Source organism: Corvus cornix, chromosome 5 (assembly GCF_000738735.6).
Source record: "Corvus cornix cornix isolate S_Up_H32 chromosome 5, ASM73873v5, whole genome shotgun sequence".
Lineage (NCBI taxonomy): Eukaryota > Metazoa > Chordata > Aves > Passeriformes > Corvidae > Corvus > Corvus cornix.
Genome location: NC_046335.1, coordinates 30,503,874 through 30,516,647, shown reverse-complemented (window position 1 = coordinate 30,516,647; position 12,774 = coordinate 30,503,874). Strand labels below are relative to the sequence as shown.

Genomic DNA, 12,774 nt, shown 5'->3' with positions numbered 1-12,774 from the left:
GCTGTTTCTATTCAATTTTCAGTTGTTCCTAGCTTTCCTAGAGAAAACAACAGTAGGAAATAGACAGAGTTGCATTTCCTGAAGAGATACTTGAGACTGCAACTCTGAGTGTAAATATAATCTGAATTATGGGATTCCACTGTTTGAAAGGTGAAGAAATTGGGGCTTAGTATTTGGAGGTTTTGTCTTTGGAGACACTAGAGTCCAAGACAAAAAATACTCTCAAATCATAGTATCCAGTAATGCCTGGTGGAAGAAACACATCAGTTATTCTTACATTTTACTAGTCTCTAAATTGGCTGAAACAAGCCTGTGCATTCCCTAACAACTGATTTTAATTAGGCTGAAGAAGAAGAAATGGACTTGGAAATATTACCAACCTACTCATAATGGGTAACTCCTGCTTAGACTCACCTGGAACTATCACACTAATTTCTGTCATCCTATCTCAAAAATGTCCATTGGAAGAACTAAGGGTTCAAAAACAGAAGAGAATCAGTGGTGGGCTAAGGAAACATAAAATTTGGGAAATGAAACATTTATTTTAGAAGACACAAAAAAAAAAGGATACCAAAAAAGACAATGCCTGCTTACAATTTCTGCTGAGTGTCAGAACACCCATAGGCATTCAAGTTACTCTGAAGAAAGCATTTAGATTTAAACCTTTTTTCTAGGCAAAGACACATTTATGAAACTCGTAACAACAAAACATCAGGGCCAAAGACATCACAGGATTTTAAAATGCTGGATATTTAGCATTCTGAATATTTGAAATAAAAAGAAAACCAAGCAATTCTCAGAAAAAAGGATCAGCATTTTCGAAGTGATACAAAACAAAAGCAATACCTCTTAAAAACTTTTTTGGTAGACAAAAGATAGATGGGTAAAGGTTATCTGTAAGTGCCTGCTGGGGGGCAGAGATGGGAGAAACACATTGTCAGTGAGTTTTTTGAAACCTAGCATGACTAGCTGTTTGTTCACTACCACACCAGCAAGATCAGAGAGAGAACTGGAAGGGTAAAAGTGAGAAAACTCATGGGCTGAGATAAAGAGAGTTTAATACGGAAAGCAAACCACAGAGAAAGCAAAACAAAGAAATAATTCAGTGTTTCCCATGGGCAGGCAGGTGATCAGCCACACCCAGGAGAGCAGGGCCCCATGACGGATAACAGTGACTTGGAAGACAAATCATTACTCTATCACTCCAAATGTACCCCCTTTCTCCTTCTTCCTCTCACTTTACTGACCATGTTGTCATATGGTCTGGAATATCCCTTTGGTCAGCTGGGGTCACCTGGCTCTGCTGTGCCTCCTCCCAACCTCCCGTGCACCCTCAGCCTCCTCACCAGCCTGGCAGTACGAGAAGCAGAAAAGGCCTTGGCTCTGTGTAAGCCCTGCTCAGCAATAACAAAATCATCTCTATATTGTCAACTCTGTGTTCAGCACAAATCCAAAACATAGCCCCATACCATCCACTGTGAAAAAAGTTAGTGTTACCTAAGCAAAGCCAGCATACCCACTCAACCACACAGCTCCTCCTTCAGAGAAAAGAATAGCTAAACAAGAGATGTAGCCATGCAGATTAACACCGTAACACACAGCTGGAAGGCATTCAGATATTGTAGAATATATGGAGGATAGGTCCCATATAGAATGGAAAATGGAGTAAATTGCATAGAAAAAAAGCAAAATTTGCGTACATGAAGAATGGATCAATGTCAAATCATAATTCCTTAAAAAGAGTGAGCAATCAGTAAAATAATACACACACCATGTGGACTAGAAACATATTCCCTACTTCACTGGAAAAAAAATTGGGAATATTTTAATTTTTAATTAAGAAAAAGTATTATAACTCATTTACTAAATATGTTTTGAATGGCTCTATTTTGAACTAAGGTCAAAATACAATTTCTAAATTCTCAAGCTATGACGTAAGATTAGCTTTATTGATCCTCTGCATGACTTGTTAGAGGTCTCAATCATTATTTTGACAGTTTTATCATACCGTAATAGACTTGCTTTTAGATAATTACAGTTACTATGTTCAATTTCAATCTCCTGTAGGACTTTTCCTCTACATAATCACACCTGGATCTTGTTTCTTTTTGTCATATATATGCAATAAACTTCCAATAACAGTCTTAATTATTTTAACAGCGTAATTTTAAGGCTTACCAAAACAAGTTCAATAGTCAATATACAAGAAAACCTTCATCTTTAAAATCTCTCACAAAATTCATTTTATAAGTACTGAACACCTCCCTTAGCAAAACAAAAAGCAGAACATGTAACATTTATGGACCACAAAAGTTACTAAACGTTGTTAAGTTGTATACATCTCATATTTTAATTTATACCTATTTCTGTTCTTAGCACCATGTCACTACTGTCAACAGCCTGCATTTATCTTCCTAATAACATCCCCATAGGTACCAGTAGACTGCTCTTCTTTCCCAGTGAAACTACCTCTTCTCCCAGCTGAACAATCCCCAGTTCCCACAGCCTTTTCTCTCAGGTGAAGTGCTCCATCCCCTTTACCATCCCAGTGGCCCTCCAGTGAACTCTCATTAGTCCATCAGTATCTCCCTTTTACAGCTGTGGTTTACTGCAGAAGGAGTCCAGAGTTTTGCTGCTCAGCTGAATCAGTCTCAAAGGCATCAGAGAGAACAGTGCTGACTGAGCTGCAACCACAAAACAATGTGACTGAGTAAAGCTGGGATTACATGTCTTCCCCTTCTGCCTAAATGTTCTGCCTAAAGGTATTTTTTGCATGGTCTAGACCACCTAAACGACTCCTTTAAAAATCAGAAGAGCTCTGAGCTTGCAGCATTATACTTTGTTAACCTGCTTACTTTCTTCTGATTTTCAAATAGTGGTTTCCAATCTCCTTAGTCAAAGAAGTGATTAAACTTAGATAATTTTATTCCTTGAAGGTTCTATATTTTTTGGATTAAGGAGACCTAAAACAGAAAGAAAAAAAATAGTTTATTTTATTTTAACTAAAAGGCTAGATAGAACATATAACCTAAAGAGAGTTTTCAGGGTCATGGATCCTACATGGGAAAAAAAATTCCTAACATCAGCCTTCAGCAAATTGTTTTTCATTTGGTTTTAAGTATCTTTTTGAAATGCTTTTTGCTGTTTTCTTTGGTGTTTTTCATTGTCTTCTTAAGATAGTCCTGAGCATGTCAAATATTTGGATCACCCTTTCAGATGACTCTGCCTGTATTTGGTTGTACAGTCAGCTTTTTAACTGACATGTGAAGTACCTGGATGCTGTAGTTACTTGAGTCAAAACTGATGGCAAGATGTTCCAGGGATTTAATACTCATGCTTCAGCACAGTGCTGCATATATGCTAGGGGAAGGTCTGAAGAAAAGTTCAAATTGAATTGTTTGCAATGAAAGGCATTTTTAAAGAAGACAGCAAGACCCATTCCCACTGCTATTGACAAGCTAATGCTGAAGCTGCAATATTTACACAGATTTTATTGACTCTGCTATGAAAGTAACACATCTCATGCTGAAGAATATTTACCTCCTGTGAGTTCAAAGATATGCAATTCTACAAACAGAACCAACTTAATTTAGTTGAGGGCCATGATCTTAAAACTGAGGTGACATTGGTCAAGGAGCTCATCAATGTGCAATGCTTAACGCCAAGCATGTTTCCTGCCTACTTAAGACATAGGCTTGCACTAGTATATTCAAGAAAGAGAAGTTGGAATAGTCCAAAGAAAGGAAACTTGTAGGATTTGAAGGCAAACAGCTTTTCTCAGCAATACTGTCTCAAGAAAAATTCTCTCCCGCACCGATTTATCAGTGCACTACTGAGGTTGCATTCATCAGACATTTATACAGAAATGGGAAGACTGAACCTTGCTCAGTGTTATGGAAAAGCTGAATTTTCTCTGAAAAAATGGACAACAGACTTACAGAGGTTAAAAAGAAAAATTGCCTTTCATTTTGTGTTCATCCATTTTTCCCTTTATAGCTTAAAGAGGAAGCAAGGAACGAGCATGTGGGGATTCAGAAGTGTCTAGCCCTCATAAATTCATGCCTGTCAAGTTTGAATCTTTGCTTTGATACAAACTTGCCATAGAACTGTGGCCAGTTAATTAATCTGCTCATGATTCAAATGTTTCATTTGTAAACTGGGAATAGTATTTGGACCAAAACTCAAGCATGGCCACTGAATAAGCCAGTATTTCAAGAACATCAAGAAGGTGGTATGTAGTGGTTAGAAACTTGGTCATGTAAGCATCATTCACTTCAGCTGTGCATGCTGGCCAGAATAGCTGGAAATAAAAAAAATATTTTCCCACATATAAAAAGAAAAGTCAGACCAGGAGTTATTGTCATTATTCAAGTTGAAAACACAAAGTAAAACTGGTGATGTGAAAACTATTCTTTTGCATTGTAGAGTCACCTTCCTGTTCCTATAGCACTGTTGAAAATAAAGTGCTTGCATGTATCCAGTTTAGGGATTCTAGAACCACTCTTCAGTTTCTTCAAAAATAGTTTTAATTCAGTTGCCAGTTTTTATTATAAGAGGAATTTGCTTCGAATACCTGCATGAGACCTGTTCTGTAACAGCATCCCAACATGACAAGATGATTACACAGCAAATGAAAAAAGCAGGTTGGTAACAGTCAGTCTAAAGGTGAAAAAAGAAATAGTTCCCCATTCCTAAAATGCAAACAAGTGAAACACTGACAAGCAGATTTTAAAAAAATGAGAGTGTAATGCAATTTCAGAGGCAGAATCATTCTAGGCATAAAAGCAGAGGAACATTTTGTGATTTAAAGATGCAGAATTTGTTTTTAGTACTTCAACTAATCAGCTTTGATAGCTGTCCCTATCCTACTGGCTTTCTCTTCTCACCAATGCAACTAAAGGAATATAGAAGCTTCCTATAGTCAAGCAAGAGCTAAATAATAATGACACATCTAAAACTTCTGTTTTTTTCCAGAGAAAGAACTTCTACTTTTGAGATGACATCTTAAACATCTGGTATACTTCCTCTCCATACCATTGTAAAAATATTCTGAATTATCAGTATGACATCAAAGATAGGCAGATGGAGAAAGCGAAACATTAAGAGCAACTCAAAATGCTTGTTTAGAAACACTATCATTAGTCAGTATTAAAAATGAGACTTTCTGAAGTCTATGTGTTAATAATATGTGTGCAAATGCAAAGAACCTGTAATTAATGTGATTTTATCTTTCGGAACAGTCAGTCAACAGAAGGCAAACTTATTGGACCACAACCAGAAGCCACCCAGCAAAAGGTTCTTATGTAAAAACCTCTTGCTTTCTGATACCAGTTGGCATGAACAAAATCTCATCCATGTGGAAAAACAAATTTAAAAAGTATAGCAGAACATTGCCAAGACCTACTGTGCACTTTTAATTTTTACTAGAAAGCAACCTACTGCAACTTAAGTTTTTGCATATCCAATAGACATAAAAGTGAAGATAGTGTTATATTCAAGACTGTTTTTACAATCAGCAATATATGGCAATCAGCATTTTCACAGCCTAAAAGACTAGTGATTGGCCTTATTGAATGTCTAGATTTGTTAGGCACTTAGCAAATTCTCTTAAATGTGCTGTATTTTAACATAACTCCAGGCTACTTGCCTGAAACCAAATCCTTATTTCCATGGCTTCTGCATTAGTTCACTCTGATAATTAGTCAATGGTAATACACTTCTGGAAGAAGAAGCGTATTCCTACACTACATATATCTCAGGTAGAAAACACTGTGTAATAAGGAAAAATGTGAAATAAGACTTAATCAAATATATATTTTAATTCCTGGAGATTTAAGCAATTTGAGATTATTGCAATAGAGCTTTGTCAGAGTTGAAAATAATTTCTAAAAGCTATGTATGTATTTTTCGGAGAGGTGATACAACTTTGAAAATAATTTTATATATGTTAAGGATTATTGACATACAAGGAACTCACATTTAGGCAGTGTTCGAAGTAGACAGATTATGTTACATATGCTGCATAGATATACTTGACAATTTTGAAGTCACAGCTTTTAATTACCTTTTACTAAAAATAGTTTCTAAAATTCAGTAATAGATATATCTGTACTGTGCAGTTTGTAATGCTGCAGAATGCTTGTTTTAGAACTGTTTTCCAATTCTTGCCTGCTGTCTGTCTTCCCTTGGCAAAGTGGACTGTAGATGTATTTCAACAGATACCAGCACTGCTCTGCACAACTGCTCAACTTCAGCATATAAAAGGCATCTTGCTTCAACATTTCACCAAGAGCTGAGTGCAGAAAGCCTGATTATACTGGTTTACCTTTTCAAGTTGCTTATTCAAGAGCTAAGACAAAGCAGAGGAAGGCGGAAGGATATTCTAACCTTATATATATGTTACTGTTATGTTAATAATCAACAGCAGGAAGTCATATAGAAGCAGCTTGAGATTGTATTTTACATTATTATCTATGTGTAAATAACAAGAGGGCAGAAAAGGTAAGATTAAAGAAAGGTGTAAGATTCTGTCCTTCTTCCTCTTTACATAGTTGCCATCATCAATTTCCATTCCTGTTTACCATCTTCAACAATGACCTGGAGGATGCAAAAGACAACCAATCAGGAGGCAGGGCTGCCATTCAGATGGACCTAGACAGGCTAGAGGATGGGCCAGCAGGAATCTCATGAAATTTGGTAAGGGTCAATGTGCAGTCTTGTACCTGGGAAAGAGGAATCCCAGCAACAATGCAAGCTGAGATGGATTGGCTGGGGAACAGTTTTGCAGAAAAGAACTTGGGGGCCCTGGTAGGGCAGCAAACTGAATGTGAGCCAGCACTGTATTGTGGCAGAGAAGGTGGACCACAGCAACTTGGGCTTTATGAAAAGGAGCAGAGCAAATAGATTGAGGGAAGCCATTATCCCATTTACTTAGCATTTATTAGACCATAATTAGAATATGTTTTGTATCCCAGAATTCAACACCTGGAATTCAATGTCTTAAAACGATTTTAAGTACAGAATTTATCTATTTTAAAAAATCATTAACTTTATTTTTCTTTTTAGGATACAGAGATAATTGCAATATGTGATGTTACTTTTACAGGGTTTCATTACAGGCACCGCCTCTCCTTGGCCCCAGAGTTTTGTTTGGAGTTAATCTTCCATACATTGATAGAATAATCTGAGAGCTCTAGTAAGGTAACAGGAAAAAGAATTATTATAGTGCTTGGTTGAATAACATGTTTTGAACTTGATAAAGTCAAAGGATACATAGAGCACATTCTTCATATTGTACAGCAACCCAAAAGAAATTGAAGGCACTCACAAACTGAAAACTGGCACACAAGGCTCCCCTGCCCACACCCAAATAGTGAAAACACTGAAAGCATGTATTTTGTTCACAGAAACTGTGAACTTTTCATTTACAACATATGGAACAGTGACTATTATAGCGTAATTGTCTTTTGATATACTTAAGCAGTATAGAGGTCAATTCTAAGCTCTATTATTTAGTGTAAAAGAAAAGTGAGAGAACTCAAGACTATTTTTGATTGCAACAACAATACACTATAAATAGGGAATTTGGTGTGATATTACAGTAATATCTACCTCAAGATCAAAGTTACTAAAAAATGAAACATAAAAGGCTATCAGATCAAGAACCTGTTTTCTGGAATGGAAGAAGACTAGGCTACAAGGTGTAAAACGTCCCACTGTACTCAATTCCCACTCTGCTGAAATTACTTGGGCAGAATTTAAGTCCACTTTCCATATTTAATTTAAAAGAAATAATAAAGATATTATACTGTTAGTTACTCTTAAGTTTTATAATGGCAAGCTCCTTTCCTAGTAGTACAGGTCACCTGGTAGAAAACTTTTCCATCATTAGTACTGATGTCTTTATATAAAAATATTTACTTTTTCCATTTGACAGATTCTGTTGCTTACCTTGCAAATAGAAATGAAAATATTCCTGCTCAGTGATAATTCTGCTCCCTATTTCTTAGCCCACAGATTTACTCTTCTAGCTTCTGATTATCTAGAAACAAAACTGTTTCCAAAAACTTTCACTTAAAAGACACACGCATACTATAAACAAGTTTGACCTGATACAACATGCTGTGTTTAAAAGGGCTGCCAAAACACACTTTCTTTTTATTCTAAATAGATCATTGTAAAGTGGTTGTGCATCTTTTATAAATTCTATTTGTGTTACATGAGGTCTTTTAAACCTTTGCACTGGGTAATTCTATGGTTTAAAGTATACATACAAGAGAGTCAAAGTTAATTTTTATAATATTGCACTACACTATTTTAGTAAAGACAAGCTTTACTAAAATGGAGCATTGCTGGAGCAATGTGTGTTTCTCCTCATCCCTCTCATCCATACATTTTTGTAGACGCAAAACAATTTAGAACTATGAATTGATTAGTGAAAGTAATAGTACAGCTACAGTACTTTCCTCTCCCCATGGGAAAGCTTTTTTCAGTTTTAAAGGGGAAAAATTAAAAATACAAAACCAAGACTGACTGAGACTTGCAGCTCATTAAAGCTGGGGTGATTTCCACTATACAGAATTCTATTGATCTCCATAGTCCACAGTAGACAAAAAAGTGTGGTCAGGGAGGGGATGATGGATGCCTCTGCCAATAGCACTGAACAAACCTGTTAGCTAATTGCTACCAAAGACAATTATCCCCGCATTGTTTCATAATGGAAACACATTACAAAACTCTAATATACACACAGGGAAATTTGATGATTTGACTGTGGAGCCATGTGCATTGAATCTCATTGCCAAAGGCCAGCCAGGTCGCTGCTGTGAGGGGAAGAAAGTGTCAGAATAGAAGCCTGAGTATCTCACAGCTCATTCTGTAAAACGAGTTTAGCAACTCCACAGTATTGTAACAACACTGCAATTCCCCTGCCACACCCACACATATAATGTGCAACACAAGGCATGTGTCTTTTAATGAAACTTAAAAAATAAAATGTACTCTGAAAGATAGAAAAATTGTATGCAGTACAACTAAAAGCCAATGCTAAAACTGATTCTTCACACTTTTGATCACCATGAAAGATTTTTCATCATTCCATATTTAGATTACAAGTTATATAACAAACAGTGACAGCCGTATCACAAACAGTGATTTTAACATGTTTTATACCACAAAATCCACCCCCCAATCAAGTGTTGCAAATTCACTTTTGAAAAAAATCCTCAAAATAGATCACAAGAAAACTGTCACTGAGTTAAGCAGCTATGAAATCTAAAAACCCTCCAAAATAAGGATTTATTTCATTATACCTAATTACAGTGTAATTCAAGAACACAGCACTATATAAACAATTTGTCTCCTATCCCCAGCAACCACCAGCAACCACATTCTTGGAATGCCTCTTTCTAAACAGGCTTCTAAAAATGCTTGTGCTCCTTCATGGCATATTCACTCAAGACACCTAATTCCAGCAACACAGTTGTATGAAATCTGGTGTACAGTACAGCTCAAAATTATATTCTGTTTGACTGTGCAGTATAAGATGATGCAAAACAAAAAGAATTTACTTAAGATATGTCATCATTATAAAGATAAATTAATAGTCAGAAAATTCTATGATTAATTTTGCTTTACTGTGCTTGTACTGCTCTCCATCGGCCAGCCTACCTGCTTCAGATTGTGCAGACTACTATTTTGACAAGACCTGGATAGCAGTAGGTCCAAAGCAATCAGAAGGTTGACTTTGACAAATGGTGGTGCTGCGGCGAAGTTGAAAATAACACACATCCACTTTAATCTCTTTCTTGATTAAATCGAAACCATACCATTCTGACATCATGTGATTTGCTCATGAAGCATCACTGCAGGTTACTTTAGAGGCTACATCTATTGAAATGATATTGAATTTTTAGGGGAAGTACTTAATTCATTCAAATGAAACCTTCAGAAGGTAACTGGGCCACCAGTCACTGATAACTGTGCAGATTGAAAGAAAACCAAAGGAAAAATCCCTGACAAAATCCACCATATGCTACTGCATGATATTTTAGTAGGTATTATCTTTTGCCTTCAAAAAGAGAAGATTATACACATAAAGCATATTCTGAAGCTTTTTACCTATTCTGCCATAGTCAAGCTCCAAAGGTAAACATTACACTAGGTAATAAAAATGCAGAAGATGAAATTGTCTTTTTTACATGAGACTAGGCAAATATTTATGGGGCAGTTGACAAACTCCTGCCTAGTAAAAGAGCCAGCACTGAGAGCAATTACCCTGATATTCATGACTCACTTTGAATATCACATTGAATATTACTCATAAATCTTTTACGAGCACATCCCCAGAGCTCACTTAACAGCCGGTTTTAATCATGCAGTTGACACAGAGAAAATAACAAAATGTATTTTTTCAGTGGCAAATTAATTTAGGCTTGAACCTCCTCCTGTAGCTCTATTCTTTTCTTCCCTTTCATTCCATTTTATTTTCTTGTACTGAGATCAGTTAAATGTACTTCTGTATATACTAGCAATATTTCTGCAATGTTGCAAAATTAAAAAGTGGCTTAGGCTTATTTTAAGAATTACTGTCAGTAATTACCAACTTTTAAAATACAGAATTTTAAAGATATAAATGTGGTGCAAGTCCCACACCCTTTATTTTACTGGAAGAACAGATATTCTGGAAATCTAAGAGGAAAATGATTCATTTAGATAGTATTAAATTGTGGCTGGTCTTCTTACATACAGTTTAACTGTCATTAACGGTTGAAGATACCAAACTTAAAATGTTACCCTCATTATCTCACTTCCAATGTTGTGGCAATTATTTTTCTATCATAGTCAGAAGAAAAGTTGAAACAAAAAGTATCTTAAAAAAAATACAGAAAAAAAAAAATCAGCTAAGATACTTACGGATAGCTTGTTCTTTTTCTTGTAGAAATCTTTCCAACACAATACGAGCCATCAATGATGGGGCAAAGTCCACCTTAGCCCAACAAAAACAAAAACAGAATTTCAGGAGGTAAATGCATTTAGATGCACACTTGTCAGAACTGTAATCTATTTGTAGATTAAAATGAAGAGCAAAATAGAGGAAACAGGATCTTTTTCCAATTACCCAACTCAACTATTTGCACCAAATGTGTCGTAGTAATCCCCAGTACCAGTGAAAAACCAAATAAGGTAGACAACATATAATCCTGGTTATTATGTTTGTACATTTTGCATCTGAACCACCCTTTGTAAAATATGAGAGTGAAATCCCTTTTATAAGGTTATCCATCATGGAAAAGAAGTGGTGATCCTTTGCTATGAATATTCGTTCATATGGTACCCATCAAGTGATACCACATATCCTTAGCATCAATATTTGTAGCAGATGTGTTGGGCTTGGTCAAAATTACTTTAGAGCTTATATTTTCATTTTTAACAAAGCTATTCCTTCATTTCAACTTTTTTTATATGTATGAAAAATGTACGACCTAGTTGCTCCTGAAATTACAATAGCTTTTTATATACCATTAAAATACTGCTTTAGTGAATCAGAATTTTAACTATGAGACAGTAAACCTTGCTCATACATTGTCACAGTGAATTTTTCTTGCCATCTTTTCAAGTTCATTATTATTGCAAAAATTTCATTTTGATTTAGTAACCAGACAAAAAAGGTTGCTCCATTTGTGCATATATATTTTTACAAATATGTATGTACTTGGATGGCCTTAAATTCCCCAAGTAGAGAGAAATGCTTTCCATGGAGCTGCTTATTTCCAGTAACCCACATCAGAGCTGACACATGAAAAATGGTGAAATTACTGAAGGTAGTCCAGCCTGAATAAGGACTACCTTATTAGTTCAGGTACTTGCATCGCCCTAATTTTCATATTAATCATGTGTCCATCTTTCTTTGAAATAGGGCCATCATGCTTCACGTCAGAATTTAGCATGTAAGTAAAATTCATAGTGCTTCAAATCTCACTTGAAAACATTTGTATGAAGAGAACAGCGACTAATTTTATTGTTTCTAACAAAAATGTGATTTATTTTAGTCTTTTTGTACTATATATGCAATATGAACAGTTGGAAAATAATTTCATTAAAAAAAAATTAGAAGTAGTTTTATAAACCCTCTAAAAACAACCCAAAAAGATAACAATATGGAGCTTTTCCTATTTAACAGAGCTGCTACACACTGTAATACAGCTATGTTATGTATTTCTCATCAATTTTTACAGTTTCCACTGATTAAATATATATTGACTCATAAAGTATTACCATTACATCAATTGTCAGCAGATGCAAGAGTATGTCATTTAAATATTAACTATCATATAAAAATGGCAGCTTGATTGTTTGGAAGCAGTAATCTGGTGCTGGTTATTGCCACGTTTCCCTAATGCATTAGGCGGCAGTCACAAAATGCATTGCCTTTCTGATATACCTGCTACTTCAAAACCAGAAGCAGATAAGTTCTTTATGCATCTCCCCTTTCTCTTAGATTTAATTTTTATTTATTTCTGAAGTGCAGATATCTTTGATCTGAATTGCAAAAATGCATTAGTGAAATATAAACAAAGATATGCTCACTGGAGTCAGAAATTATATGCATCATCTCTAAATCAATGGGAAAAATATACAAAGAACCAGTAACAGATATATTACTTTGTGCTTGAAATATTTTTATGACAGTTCCCATATAATACGGGTGCAATATATCAGGCATCGAGATGTTTACCTAAATTCTTAATAAGATTGTACTTATTTATGTAAAGT

The 12,774-nt window shown here is 35.4% G+C and overlaps 1 protein-coding gene and 1 long non-coding RNA gene across 8 annotated transcripts in view; one reads left to right on the top strand and one right to left on the bottom strand.

Moving 5' to 3' along the window:
* LOC109144075 overlaps positions 1 to 12,774 on the top strand; it is an 86,857-nt gene that overhangs the window by 31,134 nt on the left and 42,949 nt on the right. The window lies entirely within an intron of this gene.
* CDIN1 (CDAN1 interacting nuclease 1) overlaps positions 1 to 12,774 on the bottom strand; it is a 135,210-nt gene that overhangs the window by 90,060 nt on the left and 32,376 nt on the right. For all 7 annotated transcript variants that reach the window (XM_039552332.1, XM_039552328.1, XM_039552329.1 and 4 more), the window contains exon 5: positions 10,915 to 10,987. In XM_039552332.1, the coding sequence (XP_039408266.1) occupies positions 10,915 to 10,987 (73 nt within the window). The remainder of the gene's footprint in view (positions 1 to 10,914; positions 10,988 to 12,774) is intronic.